This window comes from Xiphias gladius, chromosome 10 (genome assembly GCF_016859285.1).
Source record: "Xiphias gladius isolate SHS-SW01 ecotype Sanya breed wild chromosome 10, ASM1685928v1, whole genome shotgun sequence".
Classification (NCBI taxonomy): Eukaryota; Metazoa; Chordata; class Actinopteri; order Istiophoriformes; family Xiphiidae; genus Xiphias; species Xiphias gladius.
This window is the reverse complement of record NC_053409.1, coordinates 27,592,311-27,613,172: the sequence shown is the minus strand read 5'-3', so window position 1 is coordinate 27,613,172 and position 20,862 is coordinate 27,592,311. Positions and strand designations below refer to the sequence as shown.

Sequence of the window (20,862 nt, the reverse complement as noted above, 5' to 3'; positions counted from 1 at the left end):
AGAAGGACTAATAGATATAAGACCAATATCCATGTGAATGTATGTATTTGAAATAAAGGTGTCCTCAAAATGTGGTCTAACTAAATCTGGCTAACATTATCAGGTTAAAATAATCCTGATTATTCTCATCCAGATCATTTGAACAGTCTAAGGACTGATCTGCGGAACCTGGATGAAGTTATCCTGCGCTCTTATTTTGAAGCTCAACAGTGTTTCCGGTGTTAAACATCAGATTCGAGCAGTGAGTTTTTTTCAGACCACAGTGATGTTGGGGACAGTTTAATGAGCTTCCCTCTGATGGACGTACAGAGACTTTTCACTGATAGTCAGAAATCCGCTGTGAAAATGAAACCTCACTAAGATCTCTTAAAAGCAGCTTTAACTGCAGCCACTTTTCGGCAAAGCGAGTTTCACTGTTCAAACCACAAACTCCTGGTCCTGATCCAGCTGACTGCACTTTGGCAGGTTTGGGTTTAAGGACTTGTTGCTATGACAACAGCTTTAGATTCATTTAAGACCAGCTTTAAAGGGCCGTTCTTTATTAAAATGTCCAGTTACAGGAAATATGACGTCACTGCTGAAAGAAGTTTCTACCAAAATCAGATTTTATTACAAAAAGCAAAAGACACAAAACAAAAGTCATCAAGTGTTTGATGTGTGATATGATGGAGATTTGTGAGCAGGTTTCAGAGTCCACCTACAGGCTTCTGTTTGTCCAACAAGACGACATCCTGTCAGTCCAGGAGGAGGAAGGTGAAGGTGAGGGTGAGAGGTCAGAGGTCGTCATGCAGAGCTGTCAATCTGCAGGCTGATCCCGACTTCCTTCCACTGAAGAACCTGATTGGACAAACTCTGCACCTCTGCCACCTGAGCCAGCAGCAGGGCGAGAGAGGTATTCTGATACAGAGAGAGAGAGAGAGAGAGAGAGAGAGACTCAGAGGTGAGTGGAAGTCATCCAGGTGAAAATACCTGTTCAGAGTGCAGATATAAGAGTTGCAGAGTGAGGCTCCTTTAAATTCAGACCAACAGTTATTTAACAGAGTGGAGCCACACGAACAGACCATAAACACACAACACCCAGCGGATCCCCCCCACAGAGGAAGAGCTACAGACAAAACCCCTAACAACCACAGACTGTAAATTTTAAAACTTACTGATTTACTTCAAAAGGTAACGAAAGTGTTTTATGGCCCATTTTCAAACCAGGTGACAGAATGGAGCTCCAACAATTAGTCAATTAATCAATCAATTAATCGCTTCAGTTCTTTCTTTAGCAAAAATACCAAAAATTGTCCGGTTGCAGTTTCTTCATTGTGTTGATTTGATGTTCGTCTAATTTCAATCTGACGATAAACTGAACATATTTAAGACTGTTTTAGCTCCACATGCAGAGGTTTACATTTAGCTAACAGAGACATCATGGGACTGACCAGCTGAGTGAGCCGGTCTCTGGCGGTGGTGCAGCTGTGAACCGAGTCCAGCTTCTCCTCCAGGGTTTCTATGAAGTCCAACAGCATCTTCACAACCTCCACCACAGACCTGAAACACAGCACAGACCGGCAGGGACAATGCTGATCTTCTCTGTATCTAAATACTAAATATAGCTCCTGGACTTTGTCTGGTGTATTTGAGGGTCCGACCTGGGATCAGCCAGAGTCATGCTGTGAGCTAAGAGTCACTAAAGTCGTCTGGTTTTCTGTACAAACAGATCCAGGTCTGAAAGTGGTTTTAGACTGTGATCTAAATGTGATTTGTCGCGAAAAGATTTTTTCAGCTCAGGAACTTCATCAAACCATCAGATTAGACATTTTAACTCCAGGTGATGGTGAACTACTGATTCATGCTTTTATTATTGCTGACGCTCCTCTGACTGAGCCTCAAGAAAACTACAGTTCATTCAGGATCAACTGTGAGTAAGTCGGACCACTTCAGACTAACACATAAACTGGATCCCATTCCCCTGCCGCTCACCTCTGTTGGTACAGATTTTAAAACTTAATTCCTCATGTTTCATACCAGAAATCTGCTGCTTTCTGTTGTTATGGCTCCCCCTCCCTCTGCATCAACAAATTCCTCTGTATTTTTTAAAAAGAAATTAAAGAGCTGTCTTTTTAATTTGCCCTTTAATTTGTGGTAATCCAACCTGGTTAAACTTTTATGTCTGGTATTTCATTTATGTTATTTTTCCTGTTGGGTGTTTTCACTATTATATTATGTTGTTATCAAGTGCTTATTTATTATTTTTGATCATTTTCTTTCCTCTTTTTGGCCAAACCTTGTTTTTAATCTCGTTTTTGGGTTGAATGAAAGGTGCTATACCAATAAAGTTATCATCATCATCATCATCATTATTTTTGTTGTTGTAGTGGATGTGAGACTATGGAGACAGTTTCTACCTGTGCAGGTGAGCCAGAACGGGCAGGCTGGTGCGACCCAGTGGTCTCATCAGTCTCTGTCTCAGACTGTTCTGATCCTTCAGGAGGTCCTGCAGGTGACCACAAAACATCTGCAACATCTGGAATCTCCGAGCTGCAAAAAGGGATCAAGGGATTGATCACGAAATCTGAGAAAACCGACAGCTTTATTAACGGTTCGTTAAATAGTAATGACTTCAGTTAACGAGAACCAGCTTTGGGCTGCTGCTAGAACATGAAAAATCTTGGCTGGTTTTATCCTTCCTGTTTGGTACAGATGCAGTTTATAATGTCTGTAATTGATTAATAAATACTCCTGGGTTTCTCGCTTTTTAATAACCTGTCAGGTCTGAGCTGCACTCATATAAAGATAAAGTAATAATGACATTAGATACAAGTCATAAAGCTGTAATTAATTATCATCCAGCCTCTGTGCTGCAAATGCTCTCTGACACATTACAGACACCACACAGCTCAGTTTATGAGAACCAGAAATCAAACACTCACTGAGGTAAAATGTGTGTGTGACGTCGGCACTCTCCTTCTCCATCTGCAGCAGCTCCACCTTCAGCTGCAGCTGCAATAAGTCAACACTTCAACATGAAATTTATTTTTTTTAAAAGAAACCACGGACAGAAAACAGCTCTCAGCTGACGGATGCTTCGAACCAAAATAAATATTAACACCAATAATCTGCAGGTTTTTAACTTTTCACTGCAAAGTCACTGAAGTCCATTTCATCAAGATAAATCCTGACAGTCTGGAAACTGAACTATAAACCAGCAGAAAAAAAAGGAAAAGCAGAACATTTTCATGTTTATGGTCAGAAAAAAACAAACTCCAATGGATGACTCTGTGGTTATATTTTATTTGCAGTGAAGCCAGATATTTATTCTGCATGTTTTCATATATTAATTCTAAGAGGAGATAGCAGAGCACCAGCTTCTCATTATGCCAGCAATTTATTTTTTTTATTATTCTTTCCAGTATATTGGGTGATATCGGCTTATTGCAGAGATGTCAGCATGAAGTACCAAAGATTGCCTCCTGTTTGGGGATATTTATTACATGAAATTTCAATTCTGATAAAATAGTTTGGACTAACAAGCTGCGATCTGCTGTGCGTGATGGAAGGGAAACGAGCCTGTCCATCTGCTGAGAGTAGAGAGGGGAGAGACGTCTTCAGTTTGACAAATATGAAAAAAATAAGGGATGACAAAACACATTAACAACTGCATGGACTGCACAGAGAGGGGACGTCCTAATTGGACGGGCTACTTCGGAAAACGGCGCTGGCAGCAACTCGACGACTTTACAGTAAACATAACGAGTCACACTACAACAGGCAATGTTGACGTAGCAGGCCTTTGTCATGAGGTAAATTTTGCCAATGACCAATTATGCAAACCAATGTCAGATGCCCCAAATCATGTTTTAAAAATAAAACGTGATGTAACTGAACTTCCTGTAGTAACATACCGTGAGGTCCGAAAGTCTGTATGTGATCAAGTATGTATGTTTTTCCACATAATACACTTTATTCATGGTTTACATTTTTGCTTATCCTGTCATTGATTAATTTCCTCCTGCTTTGTGTGTAACTAAGTGAATCTTCATTCTTAAATTGTACCTGCTCACTGCAGGTGGGAAGGGTGGCGGGCGGATTTCAATAATCCAGTATCGTCAGATTCTACGTCGAAACAAATTTGAGCTTTTCAATAAGACAAACATGAGGACGCCAATTATTTCAAGGCCTGGAAAAGGGCTCCTTCCAGACTTTTCCAGTCAGTCAGACAAACAGGATATGACATCAGACTGAAGCTTACCTCGTCCAGCTGTCTCTGCGTTCTGATTTGCTGTTCAGCCTCGTGCAGGTGAGAGGAGAAGGCGGGGCTCTGCCTGGAAGAGGCGCAGTCGATTTCCTCCTGAGGACAGGTAGAGACAGAACACTAGGTTGTCAGGCGATAACCCTGCCACACCTCACATATCTCAACTCATTATCTATAATTAAACAGATGCAAGACTTTTGTCAATTTAAATAAAACTGAATCATTATTTACAGGCACAGACAGGTGAGTCCGTTATTGTGATGCACCTGCAACCACAGGTGATTTACCCCCTGCACTCACACACCTTAGTTTTTCTGTATAGTGTTCACTTAATGGTTCACTTACTCCTCGTTCTTTCCCATTCACTTTGCACACACATAAGATATCAGATAAATGGTGACAAAGCACATTAGGATTTCTGGTGTAGAGAGTTTATTTATTTCTGTCCAAGTTTTTTTTTTTTTTGGTACTTTTGTTTTGGCTTATTGTCAAAGTTTTCGCACTGAAAGACAAATTGTCCTGTTACATTTGGAGCTTAGTTGGCAGCCTTTGTCTTTGTGTTACCCCTTTGTTTCTAAATGTTCTGATGAGCCAGTTTGTGAGAGATGCCACTTAAAACCCAGTTCTTCTGGCGATTACTGCCTTAGACAAACAGGTAACATTGAATTAGTCCAGCAGTATGTAGAGTTATTCTAATGATTGTTGTGGCATATACATGCTCGTCAATAAGGAGATATGGTCTGGTATTCACTTGTCTACATATTAAAAAAATAAACTAAGGTTATCACACACAGGTTTACAATAAATTCATATATTCTTTGTTCTAGGGAAGGTGAATGCCCTAAATATTGGTGTTTCAGAAAAACAAACTTATCACCCTAAAATATATATATTCACTGTCCTCTACGTGTTTGGTATTCATAAGATTAATATGATCAATTATCGTTACTGACCCTGAAATTCCATATTGGCGCATCTCTGGGTAATTTATTTCTGTGCTGACGGAATTTTATTGTATGTAAAATACTCTTAATGTTTTTATTTGATCACTTCAAGTTGTAGTTTATATTTTTATATTGTTATAACAAGTCAATAAACTAACATTGTTTTGGTATGGAACAAAGGTATATTTTCTCAGTGTTAAAAAGTCTAAATGACCCTCTCTGTGAGGGAGAATCAGCAAAACTGTCGGCTGGGTTTGGTATTTACGCTGTGACTGGAAGGAACATAAGGTGCGTCTGCAGATAAAAAGAGCTGACATGATGTCCTGACCTGAAGCAGAGCTCCTCTGGAGACACATCTGGACAACAGGCCGGCAGCTGGAGTCACTGAGAACGGAGACAAATCCCACTGATGCATCTGAAACACAGACAGAGTTAAACTAAAGAGACCAAAACAGAGACAGAGTTAAAGTTAAGAGACTGAAACACAGACAGAAACAAGTAAGAATCTGGGAAACACAGAGGGAAACGATATGAAACGTCTCAGGTTAAATACATGCTAATGAAGAGAAGAGACAACCACTGAGCCTCCGAGGAAAACAGCAGCTTCTCATCCACATAACTAATAGAAAAACATTTATATAAAGCACATTTTCCTCCAGACAGCTGCCCTGAGTTGTAATATATATGCCGAACTTAGTGTCCGCTAAACAATCAAAAATCTAAGTTATTTTCTTGTGGTAGCTCTGCACGTTAAAGCAGAAAACAATGACATGTTAAACCCACTGTGTCTCAAACGCGATTTCGCGGCGCGGGTGACGTCTATCCCTGAAAACAACCCGGAAAGTGTAGTTTTTACGGTAACACTGACTCGGTGACCTGATCTGCAGCCGTACAGTAAACACACAGACCGTCCAGAAACAGTTTGGTGTCTGTTTCTTACCCTTCAAATCGAAGAGTCGTCATAAAACGGCTCCAGCTGAGCGGAACCCGCCAGATGGTTTGTTTGACTTTCTTCCTCTTCTCCTAAACGACTCGGCAGCTTGAACGCTCCCCGCCTTGTTACCGCCACCTCAGGACAGAAGGAAAACTACACCCGTCGTTATTTAATGTAAAGTCCTGAACGATCACCTTTTTACCAACACTACTTAATTACATAATTTTTTTTCTTAAATAGCAACAGATAGAATTATAACGTTTTAAAAACAAATAATTTGCCTTCATCCATGTTTAGGGTCTGTTTAGGGTATAAAAACTGTTATACATATCAGTATGTGATGTACGTGTTATTTAAAGATGTACATCACAAACTAATACTTCAATACACTGTTCATGTTATGATTATATTAATTTTGAAACTCTGCTTGATTATATGCAAAGTTTATGTGGACAAAAATACCAGTTGACCCCCCAGTATTTTAACTTTAATGGTTCACATTATAACAGCAGCACACTGGCACACATTACCTGATAATATACTATAGCACCACTATTATGGTCATTGTTATGGGAGTAGAAGTATAACAAGTAGTACATATCTAGTAGTACATATCTTTTTTTTTTTTTTTTTTTTTTACACAGACCTAACACTATTCTATTTTATTTGACATTCCATTATAGTATTCATAACAACACTATATTACAACCATATTATTTTTATATGATTATATTATTAGTATTATCAATTTTCTTTTCCATTTCTACTATATATTTCATGGTATTGTGTTATTTTTGTATAGTGTGTGTATATGACATATACTGCACATATTATATATACATTAGATATTTTATAATATTATTATCTATATAGAACTTATATATACGGATACTAATTCATGCCTATACACTGCAGGAGTTTCACTCCAGGAATTTATATATATATATATACACACACACATATATATATAGTTATATTGTTATATATATATTTTTTTGAATGCATACATTTAGGCGGTGAACTAGCAAACTCCTATTTCTTTTTCATAAAACTATTTTTCAATATTGATAAATGCCAGAACTGGAAAAAAAAAATCTATTTCTATTCTATTCTTTTTTTTCTACCATCGTCTATGTCCTGCTGCTGCTGTAACGATGCAAATTTCACGCCGTGGGATTAATAAAGTTGATCATATTTTATCTGTATATTTTTCTGTTCTATTCTGTTTTGCTCGGTTATAACCTGCTGTCTGTATAATACGCTTGCACAATGTGTATAAGTTAAAAGTTTCGTTTTTGTAACTTAAATCATTTAGTATCAAGCGCTGTTTGTCTTGTTAGTGTGTTGACCAAAGATATTTAAAGAACTGGATAGTCTATTCCAAGATGGCGCCCCTCTCAGTCCTACAGCAGCTGATCACAGAGATCATAATTACGAGATCGCGTCTTGACAGAGCAAAAGTGAGCCTGCCTCAAAGAAGTGACGTGTCTCTGTCCGGTGTTCCCATTGGCTCGCACAGCAGAGCCGATCAGTCCTCGGTAAGTCAGGGCGTCTACGGTCTGCTCCACTTTACCTGACAAACTACACACTTTACCTGACAAACTACACACTTTACCTGACAAACTACACACTTTACCTGACAGGTTTTCATTTTCGGACGAAAAGGGACATTTTTACGTTTGCTTTGATGTAAGTAAAACCGCCCTGTTTCCTGTGTGATGAGCTATTTTGTATCAGCTAGCAGGCTAACGTTAATGCTAAGATAGCTTTACACTGGACTCAAGACGCTCCGGTAAACATTAACGGCACCGTAACAGTACCGTTACCCTGTGTTGCTGTCGGCTGTTTGTTAGCTTGTTACAGGATCCAGCTGTGTTGAGAACACGGGACAGGTCCGTACCTGAGAGCTAACGCAGATTCACCGACCGCAGACGGGCGAGAGGAGCTCCGTTAAATCCGTCAGCTGGTCCCGGGACTCGGGCTGATACTGACCACATCCGGTCTGGATATGAACTCTGACATCAGCGTCACATCGGGTGGAGTTTTTCCTCTGTAGGTCCACGGTGGAGGAGCGTTTCACCGTCACAGACAGCAGTTGATACCCAGGGGGCCTCGAACAGACAGAAAGACAGGTAGACAGGTAGACAGGTGGAGGTGCACCTGGCTGCAGGGCCACATGGGGAACAGTGCGCTGAAGTCTCACCTGGAAACCTCCCAGAAGACCGGGGTGTTTCAGCTGACAGGGAAAGGACTGCAGGAGGTAAGACACGACCGTTCTCACCTGTTCACACCTGTTATCATGAAATCTTTGTGTTTACAGGTAAATAGTGAAGATATTTGCAGTTATGTAAGTGTTCCACACGGGGAAATAATCTGTTTTCGTCACAGTACTTTCATTAAAGTACATAGTGTTAAACAGGTGCAGCCAGGTAGGAAGGAGTTTCTGTCTCTGTCAGGACACCGGAGTCAGGTATGCCTCTCAAGATACTCATTCAGGATCCAGGTGTGGTTGTACAGTCCAGTGTAGTAGTGGGTTTGAAGATCTGAGCTGTGTGTCACGGTAAAATAAAATCAAACTCAACAACCAGTAACACTAACGGGACTTAGACCAGTGATAATAACTAGAAAATGAACCTTATTTTTGAATGAGAAAGTCAATTCAATTCAGTTTTATTTATATAGCAACCAAATCAATAGCAGAGGTTAATCTCAGGGCGCTTTTCATGTGGAGCAGGTCTAGACTGGACTCTTGATAGTTATATTAACAGAGACCCAACATTTCCCCCATGAGCAAGAACTTGGCAACAGAGGCAAAGAAAAACTCCCTTTAACAGGTAGAAACCTTGAACAGAACCCAGCTCAAGGTTGTGGGGGTCTATCTCAATCAGCTGGGTTGAGAGAGAAAGAGAGAGAGAGGGAGAGAACATAGCACAATGCAGGTTACACATAAAGATGTATCTTAATAATAATAAAACTAATTATGATAAAAATATTAATAAATGAAGCAGTGGGTGTTGAGCAGGATCATGAGGTTTGCAGTCACAGATCCAGACTCTGCAGCTTCAGAGGCAGAAAAACCTGCAGAAAGCGACAGGAGGAGAGAGACGAGGAAGCAGAAAACTACGGTAGAGAGAAGAAGTCGAGTTTGTAACGAGCATTGATGGGATATGAATGTGTATAGATGGAGAGGAAGAGGAGGAAAGAGGAGCTTGGTGCATCATGGGAAGTCACCCGGGCAGTCTAGGCCTATAGCAGCATAACTAGGGGATGGTTCAAGACAAGTCTGAACCAGTCCTGACTATAAGCTTTATTAAAAAGGAAGGTTTTAAGCCTACTCTTAAATGTGGAGAGGGCGTCTGCCTCCCGGACCCAAACTGGAAGATGGTTCCACAGTAGAGGAGCCTGATAACTGAAGGCTCTGCCTCCCATTCTACTCTTGGAGACTCTAGGAACCACAAGCAAGCCTGAGTTCTGGGAGCAAAGTGTTCTAGTGGGGCAATAGGGTTGTATGAGCTCTTTCAGATATGATGGTTCCTGACCATTAAGGGCTTTGTAGGTGAGGAGGAGGATTTTAAATTCTGTCCTGGATTCTACAGGGAGCCAATGCAGCGAAGCTAGCACAGGAGTAATATGGTCTCTTTTCCTAGTTCCTGTCAGTACTGGTGCTGCAGCATTCTGGATCAGCCGGAGAGTATTTAGAGACTTGTTGGGACAACCTGATGATAAGGAATTACAATAATCCAGTCTAGAGGTAACAAAAGCATGGACAAGTTTTTCAATTCTTGATTTTTGCAGTGTTACGTAGGTGAAAAAAGGTAGGCCTTGAAGTTTGTTTTGTCTGGGAATTAAAGGACATATCCTGATCAAAGAGAACCTACATTCCTAACAGTGGTGCTGGAGGCCAGGGCAGAGCCATTTAAAGTAACTATATCATTAGATATTGTGTTTCTGTGGTGTTGGGGGCCAAGCAGCATAACTTCAGTTTTGTCTGAGTTTAAGAGCAGAAAGTTGCTCATCATCCAGGTCTTTATGTCCAGTAGAAACACTTGCTCACTACACTGAAGTAACAGTACATTTACCAGAGTCTGACAACATGTACGGTGTCTGAGTACTACAGGATGTTTGAGAAATGTTATAGAACAAATTTGTTTCTAAATGATAATACAGAGCTTTAAAAACACATAAAGAGTGATGCATATGATCTGTGGTTAAACGTTTGAATATTGGTTGGAAATCAATGATTAGTGAACAAATGAACGGCAGAAAAAACGGACACTCAACCGGATTACTGAGAGTTATTCAAACACCCCCACACCGGAACTGGACTACATAGTATAAAACCTAGGAGCCTAGGAGCCCACATGAGAGGACTAACCGCTCTCTGCTCCTTACAGCCAACACACACTCCCCTTTGAGAGAAAAGGAACATGACCTGTAGTCATATGAACCTGATCACCCTTCATACACATGGAAACAAAAAAGATGACATTTCATGTCACTACACTTTATTTTAATCTGATTTGTCACAAAACAACAACAAAAGTCACACAGACTCAGAAGGGACATTATAGACATTTAAAGACCCTACAATAATAAATGAAGTAGAATATTATAACAGTGTTTGTTTTTATCTCCTCACCTTCACAGGTCGACTGTGACTCAGTTTTTCTTGAAAATTGCCTAGAACAATGATTTGATTATCTGAATTGTTGCTGATTATCTTTTTGTTGATTATCTTATCGACTGTTTCTGCCTCTCAACTGTCTGATCTGATGTGATCTCTGAGGATCATCTCCCCACTGATGTGTAGAGCTGACCTTCAGAGTTCAGGCTGAGACTGAAAACAGGGGTCAGTCGCTGATGTTTCCTGCTATTTGTCTTGTTGATCCAGTTTCCAGAGGAGCTGCAGAGGCTCACCAGTAACCTGAGGACGGTGGATCTGTCCGGGAACAAGATCGAGGTTCTTCCTGCTGCCATTGGAAACTTTCTGCATCTCAAGAGTCTGACGCTCAACTCCAACAGACTCAGTGAGTGACTGATTCAGAGACTGCTTGCTGACCTGTGGAGAACAGTCTGGTGGTGGTTTTCAGGTGTTAAACAACAGGGGACAGATGACGAGTACAGAGTTGGGTCAGTGATGACAGATTTAATCAGCTTTGATGAGAAGAAACAAATCATTTCATACAAATCTGAAACACATGATGCTGCAACAGTGGAAACATCAGAGGTCAGCGGGGGGAGGCTCACTATTGGCCCCCTCTAGGCAGATTGCTCCGTCTTTGCTGGCCTTGTGATGGCCCTCTGTCGGCATGCCACTAAGAATGTAAACATGAGGATTTAACCCTTTAAAATCCACTTTGGCCGTGGTAGAGCTGCTTCAGGTGTGTTTTGGTCTGTACCGGACTCAGTCTTCACACAACCTGGACAAATTGTACATTGTTTGAAAGCTCCAAGTCTCCTGATTCTATCTGTGCAAAGCATTTTAGGATCCGTATCACTGCAATAGCTGTTCGAACCGAATTGATTCAGACGTATGGCTCCGAAGTGTTTTCCCCACTAGAGCTCCTACTTCAGACAAAAAACCCGACATCTCCACCATGTTTGTGCCTGTGTAACTTTGGTTCAGTGTCTCTTCTGCTCATTCTGACTATTAGTTTATGACTCCCTGGTAGGTAAATGGAGTCAAATAGATTTGATGGAGCACAGGATTGTTTGTCTCAGAACAGAAAAGAGATCAAACTGTTAAAATTGGACCGAATTTAAGTGAAAACTGTAGGTCTCTTAGATCGTAACCTTTATTTTAATGACACTTGATGACTTTATTTCTAACCTGTAACAGGTTCTACAGGATCTGCTGAACAGCGGTCTTGGCAAAAGACCTTAAACATTGAAATCCTTTACACACAGCACAGTGTTATGTGCAGGTTTACAGTGAGGTGTCACCACAGTGATGGAGGTTTGTTTACCTCCACCTACAACCTGGATTCATCTGTATACAAATAGAATCTGCCATGACTTGTCAGTGTGAACAGAACCTGGTCTGGTGATGTTATAATCATGTATGAGGAGTGTTGATCTGTCCTTTCTTTCTTCAGCCAGTGTTCCCAGTGAGATCGGGAAGCTGAAGAAGCTGGAGACCCTGAGTCTGAATGGGAACCGAATCCAGCAGCTGCCCCCCTCTTTGGGCCAGCTCAAAGCCCTGCGGACCCTCAGCCTGGCTGGGAACCAGATCTCAGACTTCCCCCCTGGACTGGCGACCCTGAGGCAGCTGGACCTGCTGGACCTGTCCCGAAACCAGATCCAGAATGTCCCTGCAGAGGTTTCTGAGCTGCAGGCTATCGAGATCAACCTCAACCAGAACCAGGTACCTCAGAAGCAGGTCTCACAGGATGGATGGATGGATGGATGGATGGATGGATGGATGGTAAATGGTAAATGGACTGCACTTATAAAGCGCTTTTCTAGTCTTAATTGACCACTCAAAGTGCCTTACTGCAACATTCACCCATTCACACACACATTCATACAGTGCTTTTCTATACACATTCACACACCAATGATACATCGTGGGCTATTTTTGGGGTTCAGTATCTTGCCCAAGGACACTTTGTTGTGCGGACTGGAGAAGCCGGGGATTGAACCACTGACCTTCTGAGGACAACAGTGTCTACCTCCTGAGCCACAGCCGCCCCCGGATGGATGGATGGGTGGTTGGGTGGATGGGTGGATTCCACTCAAGTGTTTTTAATAGTGAAACCTAGCTGTGGTGTCTCTGTGTAACACTGATGTGATTTCTGATGAAAGACTGAAACTACATTTACTGACAGACACCAGAAGCACATCACCTGACGGTTCTGTCTGAAATGGTTTTTAGTCTTATTATTATTGTGCCTTAAATGCTGTTTTCAAACTATCTAACTTTATAAGATAAAATGAACAATGTTAAAACATGGAGCTTCTGAAGTTTGTACCAAGGAAGAAGTGAGGGCCACACGTCCTGAAGTAGGTGTGTGTGGTGTCTGTGTGCAGAAAGTGGCAACTACAGGGGGAAGTACTCCACTTAGTGTTCCTCTGTGACACCGTCAGTCACCATCTAACTCCTGCCACTGTCTTCCAGTTCAGCTGACTCCGCCGTGTCCACACAACCCACGATACCAAGTGTGTCAGGAAGGTGTTGAAATAAATTGTCAGCTGAGTGACTCGGGTTTCAACAGTTTTCCTCTCCTCCCTCCAGATCTCAGTGTTGTCGGCAGAGGTGTCTCAGTGTCCTCGTCTGAAGGTTCTCCGCCTGGAGGAGAACTGTCTGGAGCTGTCCTCCATCCCTTTATCCATCCTGACCGACTCCCAGGTGTCTCTGTTCTCTGTGGAGGGAAACCTGTTCGAGGTGAAGAAGCTCAGGGATCTGGAAGGATATGACAAGGTGAGAACACCTTTCTGTCACGCTGTGTTCAGGGTCTGTGGGACATATGTCAGATTATTTAACAGACACGGCTGAGATGTTTTTTGTCTGTGATTTTAATCCCTCACAGTGCAGATGACAACAGTAACTATAATCCTCTCTGACGCTGCTCTCTGTCTCTGAATGAGTTTAAAGGTTCTAAGACTGTATGAAAAAAACGTTGGAGAAGTGGAGAAAGGTGTTGTTTTACTGTCCACACGTACATCTGAATATTAATCTGCAATTTTTGGATCTGCGTATGCATGAAATTATAAATAACCTGTGTTGTTTTCACCTTTAGTAGCTCTGTTGAGCAGTTTGTTATGAATACGTCTCTGTTTTCTTTGTCTTGTGTGCAGAGACAAAGCAAAACACAGTTCAGAATTCACTGATGTACAGGAGGAGGTTACACATCAAGAAACGCAGACATGCACTGAAAAAGACAGTGAAGAAGAAAACATGAAACAGGAATATAAACAATGCAGGATTTAAAATATTTAAAAAATCATCTTGGCAAATGTTTTATATGGAAGGTAACGCACAAGCCTCACGCAAGAACATTTTTATATTAAACCTCTAAATTTTTCCCGTCTCCGAACTCTCTTAACTGAATGGGCTTGTTGTAACTCGCTGGTTTCAGCCTGATGAATGTCACCTGTTCATCAGGAGGTGCACCTTTTGTGAGATTTCATCATTAACAAGATCGATTGCCCTAAAATGTCCATATAAATCTGCCTGATCTGCTCGGTCTGTGGGAAAGTTTCCAAAGAGTAAAAAGAGGAATTTCACAGAGCAGAGCTTCAAGTCAGAAATCAGCAGACAGAACGTTGACAGATAGAACAGAGTCCGGAGTCATGTTAGAGGAGCTGAAACGATTACAAAATATTAATAATCCAGCTCAGGGCAGAGCCTAATTCTGACCGACATGAACAGGTCAACACGAAGTTAACGTCTTTCTAGAGCAAAGCGGTCCACGACCAATGAGAGAGGAGGTCATGTGACATCACTGACAGGATGATATTACAGTCTCTACAGCAGGTGATGTTACCTGTCAGGTGTTAGAACAGGATGATAGAGGACAGAGACACTGGCATGCAGAAATATGCCAATAAAAATTAAATTTAAAAAAACCTGTCAGTGAATTGGCAGCCGTGGTTGTGATCTGGTGAACAGAATATTAATTTTGAAAAAAGTTTTCAAATGTTAGTTCATTTCAGAATCATGTATAAAATCTAAATTCATTCAGATGAAGGCGCCCTGTTTTCAGGTCAGATGAGTGTTCTCCCATGACTCGTCTGGACCACTTTCATTCATTCTTCAGAAAAAAGTCAAAGAAAGAAAAGTGGTGAGCGACACAAATTGACCTGAATCGGTCGTACATGCCTCTTGAGAATGAATCTGTTTGGATGAGTGAGGTTCTTACACGAGGCCCAGTAACGTCTGCAGATCAACGCTGAGATTCCCTCCTTCCTCCTGAGCTGCTCAAACACAAACACTCAGTGTGAACGTGAAACACTGAAACTCGACCAGACTGAGACTGCCGTGAGGTCCTCACTATTCACACTGCATTGCAGCTGCTTACGTTTATAAGCATTGCATCTATCCGATAAAGACACGTATGACTCTAAGATAAAACTATTATATTATTTTTATATGAATATACACTGCCAGTCAAAAGTTTTCGGACAATCCCATTTTTCCAGTGATTATTGATATTTAAGCAGCTCAAGTCCAGTGAAAAACCTTAAATGGCACAAAGCTAAAGGTGAGCTGCTAGGGGTATAAAATCAAACGTTTAGGTCACCAAAAACCGAAAAATCCTGTAAACTTCAGAGCTAAACTGACTACGTTATTACATGAGTTCTCCGTACTTATGGGTCGAACCACACCCATCTTTGAACTCAGCCGTCGTTTTGATCTCAACTACACACCTGTAAAGTTTCATGACTGTATCTTTCACAGTTGTGACAAAATCTGTCCACAGACAGACCAGGTCAGAACCCAGTATGTGGCTGGACCTTTGTCTGTTGGCTTCTCTCCTGCTCTCTGTGCTCACATATACAGTAAACTAATCCTGCTGGATTCCCAACAAAGCTTCTTTCATTTTACATGTTTTTTTTTTCTGTTGTCAGACAGCAACAACCCAGTATGAAACTGACTGCAACGTGGCCCATTAAAACTTCTTGTTACCAGTCAGTCACTCTGCCTGCTGCTCTGCTGCTGCTGCTAAAAATCTAACCACGACGTCGTCTGACAGAATCACCAGACACATGAGTTAAAGGTGTTTTTACCTTTTCAGGTGTATTTACCTGTAAAATGATGAGTCAGAGAGAAAGTTAGAAGCTCATTCACATCTGTGTCAGCTGCCGTTTGGTCAGTTGAATGAGACGCGTAGAGACGTGTGCCAGCAGAGGGAAAGCCCGACCTCGCACTAGCGTGGCGACACTGGCGACTCAAAAAGTTGCTAGATTTTTTTTTTCCTGTTTTTTTTCGTTTTTGTAAAACAGTCACTGAAAGGATCTTAAAAGTCGGTAAATGTAGCAACAAAGGCGCTAAGATAGCAACACTGCCTGTAAACATCCCCTGATGACGCAATAGCAACTGTGCCAATTCATTTTGTAAGAGCAACGACCAATGGGAAACCTCCAACACTCACTCACTTGGCAAAGTACTCTCCACCTCTGGGTTAGTTCCCACTACAGTAGGTGTCTCCGGGACCACATTTTGCCATGAACACACACACACACACACACACACACACACAGACTCACACGGTGAAAAGAAAACCAGCCACACTGTCGCAGCTGGTAAAAATTTTCAGGGATGAAGAAACTGGTTCACTCTCGGCTTTTTCCTGCAGCAGTGGAAGGAAATGAAGCCGTGAACGTTGAAGCAAACGATTCCGATTCTGTCTGTACAAAGGCAGAGTTGGAGCAAAGTGTGTTCCTACACCCTCTGATTCACCATCAGGTCAACACTGTGCTGCAGGAAGTAGTTACTGGTAAACTGGTGTCAGACTGGGGAGAGAGAGACAAGTAACAGAGGAAGACAGACTGGTTGGTTGGGGCTTCGTCCTACAGCAAGATAATGACCCAGAACGTTAGGAGAACAGAACCAGATGCCGCTTCACATGATGGAAGACCAGCACAGCCTCCAGACCTGAACCCCATGGAGCTGGTTTGGGATGAACAGGACAGAAGTGAAAGCAAAGCAACCTGCAGGTGCAACATGTTGATGGGAACTTCTGCAACAGAGTTGGGACCAACTTTCGGAACAATGTTTGATTTCCACTGTAGAAAGAAACGTCAGGTGTTCAGCTGTTGGACGAGTCAGAAATTTAGATATAGCGCAGTTCAACAGGAAGATTCAAGGATTCATTAAAAAAATCTTTATTGTTTATTTGTTCTGTGCTTTAATTTCACTGAATAATGTCAATTTAAATAACAGCTGGAAAAATGGAGAAAAACAATCACAGCTCATTGATGTGGGAACATGTATGTACAGGAATCAGACAAATAACCAATAATACGGAGAGTCAGCAAACAACACAAGGAAAATACCTTGGCTGTGTCTCAAATGGTCTCTGCAGATTTTTAATGGTCCCTGATTGTCCCTGATTGTCCTTGCTAGTCTCTGTTGGTCACTGCTGGTCTCTGATGGTTCTCGCCTTTCCCTGATGGTCTCTGATAGTCTCTGTTGTGTTCCATCCTCAGTACATGGAGCGTTTCACAGCCACTAAGAAGAAGTTTGCCTGAAGACCCTCATTGACAAGTCTGAACCTCAAACCACCACCTGGACCCCCCCCCCCCCAACCCACACACACACGCACACACACACACCCCTGCAGCTGGTGCTTCTTTTGCAACTAAAAACCAGACATCACACAGCTGGCTCAGCCCCCCCCCCCGCCTGCAGGACCAACACCAAGACCTGCTGCCGCTGCAGGTTTGAGGACATCTAACCAAACACAGGTAACATGAAAGGCTCGCATGGACCAACATAGGAGACATTTAACATGAGAGAAGAAGACAAAGTGTAGCTGATGTCCAACAGTGGACGGCAGAGACTCAGGGACAGACACATGGACATTAACAGACTGTTCCTCCTTAAATGATCTTTTTCTTTTAACACTTCAATTCCTCTAAAAGTAGGAAACGTTAAGTCTGATCAGAGTTTGATCTCATTTGTGAGGATTTTCTGCTTCTCTTTGTCAAATGTGGCAGTAAACTGAATGTCTTTGGATTTTGGAGGACAGATTGGACAACATGAGCAATTTGATGACATCTTCTTAACCCTTAGGACAGTGTGTCAGGTCAATTTGTTTCGTAGACCAAACAATGAACACACTAATCAATAATGAAAATAATCATTAGCCCGAGGCGTTTAATATCTGAAATGTTAAAAAACAGTGAAAGTTGTTTTTTCTGACTGACAGTTTAAAACCTTAAGACATTCAATTTACTGTCAGATACAAAACACAAGAAACCGCAAAGCCTCGTGTTTGAGAAAATGGAACCCGTGAATGTTTTCCAATGAAGCTTGAATTGAAATGAATATTCTGTCGATGGACTCGTCGTTGCAGCTCTAATGTAAACGATAATGTCTCTGTGATCCCCAGTAGAAGCTCTGAGGCTTTGGACAAAGACGAATGTAAAGGTAAAGACCCAGAGACGTTCATTTTTCTACTGATTTTCAGGGAAAGGAAAATCCCGATCAGGTTGAAACATATTTAAAGCCCACCGTTTTTCTCATAACATACTTTTGACTTGTTCAAAGGTTTGACTTATTTCATAGTTCTTTGACTAATTTTAGTTTTACCACGAGTGTTTGTACTTTGATCTTCTCGGACTTTCCATGAGTTTCTTTTTCTTTTCCTGGCAGAGTTGGTCTTCCATAGCAATGTTGGATCTGACACACCGAGAGCTTTTATTTCAGGTTTTCAGTTTGTTCTAAACGTCCCGTCAGTTTGATGGAGACCAGTCCTCAATCCTTCACCTGTCAACTTTCATCCTAATTATTTATTCTTCCTATTTAATGAAATTCAAATAAAGCTCAGTGCAGACATGAGACAAAAACCTTGAAGGCTCAGTCCACCAACCCTGCTATTATTACAGGTAATTCGTAAATATCACGTCATGTTGTTTCCCTCTGACTGTTAGATTTCAATGTTTTTATGTCCCACATCTGACAGCTCCGTGTGAAATGAAGCTTTCACTGTGAAGCAGCTGATAAGTTTGTTTTGTGTCTGATCTGAGGTCAGTTTGCTCACTTCAGCTTCAGCTCAGGACTTTTCTTCTTTAAATGCTCTAAATAATGAACAGAGCTCAGTCACGATGAGGCAAAGTTTATAGGGGGAGAGTGTGGATAAGAAGATGGGGTTATTTAGTTTGAAAGAAAAGATGTTTAAATCCAACACTTCCTGCTGATCATTTCACACGAACCACACGCTCCAAACAGATTTAACTTACTGAAGATTTTATGTAACAAGTTTGAACTCATTCTGTCTTTAGCCTTAAAGACGCTGCATGTTTTAAGGATTTAACCTTCCAGTTAAATTGTTGTGATTTCTTCTTCCTCTGAAAGTTTCATCTGTGTTAATGAGCATGAACTACAGCTCCAGGTCATTTGACATGAAACTGAGAAACACACTAAAGTTTGTGGTTCTGCCTGTACAGAGCAGAGTCCAGGGCTGATAATGATATTTGGGAGATTTAAAGATCGGGCAATAATATGTCCGCTGATATTCACTGGTCTTTACACACGCCGTAGCATAATGAAACGTTTTGTTAGGGGCAGGGCAGAACATGGTACGGTGTCTTTACTCTCCGGTGAACAAGCTACAGAACAGCGACCCTGTTCTCTGGTGTTTCTCTGCTTTGTTTTCTTGTCGTTTATCAGCTGATACACACTGATACCGATGTTTCCGCAGTGAGATGATATCGGTCGGGCTCTGGTTCCTGATGACGATCCATCTTTGAAGTTAAGCTCCTACAAACGCTCTTTAGTTTCCGCGTGTGTTTCCCGAAGCAGAAGTTAGTCGAAGCTTAATGTGATGAGGTCTGATGTATCTGCTGCTGGAGGCCGACGTTCCTCTGAGACTCACATTAAACCTGAAATAAATCAGCGAAGGTTCATGAGTCTGCAGCTTGTCTGTTGTGAGCGTCATTCTGTGGTTCCTCCATCAGAGCAGCTGGATATCAACATGTGACAAACAACATATGAACCAGAAATAACTGGAAAACAGAATATATCCAACCGTGGTAGTTTGAGTCAGGAGAGATGAAGATATCAGAAGAGGAGGATGATGACAAAAACTGTTGAATTAATGTGTTGAGTTTCATTTTCTTATTTTCTCATTAAAACATTGCCACTCATTTTCTATCAGACATCACTTAACAAAGAACCTCAGTGTTCATGATGAAAGTGTGCTTTTCATCATGGGTCTGCTTCAGGTACAGGTTCTTCTGTTGGCTCTCAGGGAGAAGATCCACAGCACAGAGTTCGTTACTGGCTTTCGCGTCTTGCCCCGAGTTTCGTCTTTCAGGTGACTCACGGCCTGCCCTGTCTGATAGCTGCAGGTTTTTGGGAGTCAAGACTGGGTTGACAATCAACTTTCACCTCCTCTGCATGTTGTTCTGGTAACAATTACAGTTAATATTCTCCTGAAAAGACGTTGGACTCAGATGAGACAGCGGAGGACAGAGCAAATACAACATCATCATAAAGTCTCAAGTCTCTTAAGTGAATTCAAACATTACTGTAAGCAGGGTTAATTCATTAACAAGACCCAGGGTTACGCTGCATTTCATTTTCAGCTGTGGGCTACAACGTGAGCCCCGTCTTTGTAGTCTATATCTGTTTCCATTCAGTCCAACTGTCCCTTTAAAAGCTGCTGAACCCGCTGTGATCAGCTCCTGTTCTCAGTGTAGCCGTGGACATACAGACAACTGTCACTGGGTCACTGTGACGCTGAAGGCAACTTAAAAACAGGAAGATTGTGAATGAAGTTCTGCAGCCTCTTGCTCTCTGGTTTCTAAGTGGATATCTGGAGCTTTATTCTGGAGCTTTATCCAACACACTGTCCTGCAGCGTCTCCACACGTGAATATCATGTCTCCTTTCTCACTTTTTGTCAAAGTGGACATCAAGTGTTTGCGTCCGCAAGAAAAATTCTCAGCAAGATTTAATGATAAAATTTGCAGATGTTGAGCTGTTGGAGAGGGTCTGTCTGACATCACAACATCTGAAGACCACCACAGGTGGAACATCTGTATTTTATTATGAAACAGGTTCTTTTACTTTGC

General features: G+C 41.7%; 2 protein-coding genes across 7 annotated transcripts; one reads left to right on the top strand and one right to left on the bottom strand.

Moving 5' to 3' along the window:
- Positions 1 to 583: 583 nt before the first annotated feature.
- Positions 584 to 8,132, bottom strand: haus2 (HAUS augmin like complex subunit 2). Of its 3 annotated transcripts, none has more exons than XM_040137088.1 (8): positions 8,022 to 8,132; positions 6,128 to 6,274; positions 5,516 to 5,602; positions 4,241 to 4,339; positions 2,922 to 2,991; positions 2,397 to 2,529; positions 1,431 to 1,539; positions 584 to 897 (listed from the first exon to the last, which is right to left on the bottom strand). In XM_040137088.1, the coding sequence occupies exons 3-8, from the start codon at positions 5,600 to 5,602 to the stop codon at positions 784 to 786; spliced, it is 612 nt and encodes a 203-aa protein (XP_039993022.1). In that variant the 5' UTR covers positions 6,128 to 6,274; positions 8,022 to 8,132; the 3' UTR covers positions 584 to 783. The 3 variants fall into 3 exon arrangements, with proteins under 3 accessions (XP_039993022.1, XP_039993023.1, XP_039993024.1); XM_040137089.1 differs by having other exon boundaries at positions 6,128 to 6,256; positions 8,022 to 8,110; XM_040137090.1 differs by lacking the exon at positions 6,128 to 6,274 and having other exon boundaries at positions 8,022 to 8,131.
- Positions 8,133 to 8,273: 141 nt separating this feature from the next.
- On the top strand, positions 8,274 to 19,689 carry lrrc57 (leucine rich repeat containing 57). Of its 4 annotated transcripts, none has more exons than XM_040137083.1 (5): positions 8,274 to 8,381; positions 11,013 to 11,148; positions 12,217 to 12,485; positions 13,356 to 13,541; positions 17,273 to 19,689. In XM_040137083.1, exons 1-5 carry the CDS (start codon positions 8,298 to 8,300, stop codon positions 17,312 to 17,314), a joined length of 717 nt encoding a protein of 238 aa, XP_039993017.1. In that variant the 5' UTR covers positions 8,274 to 8,297; the 3' UTR covers positions 17,315 to 19,689. The 4 variants fall into 4 exon arrangements, with proteins under 4 accessions (XP_039993017.1, XP_039993019.1, XP_039993018.1 ...); XM_040137085.1 differs by lacking the exon at positions 17,273 to 19,689 and adding an exon at positions 16,420 to 16,452; XM_040137084.1 differs by lacking the exon at positions 17,273 to 19,689 and adding an exon at positions 13,919 to 14,127.
- Positions 19,690 to 20,862: the final 1,173 nt, after the last annotated feature.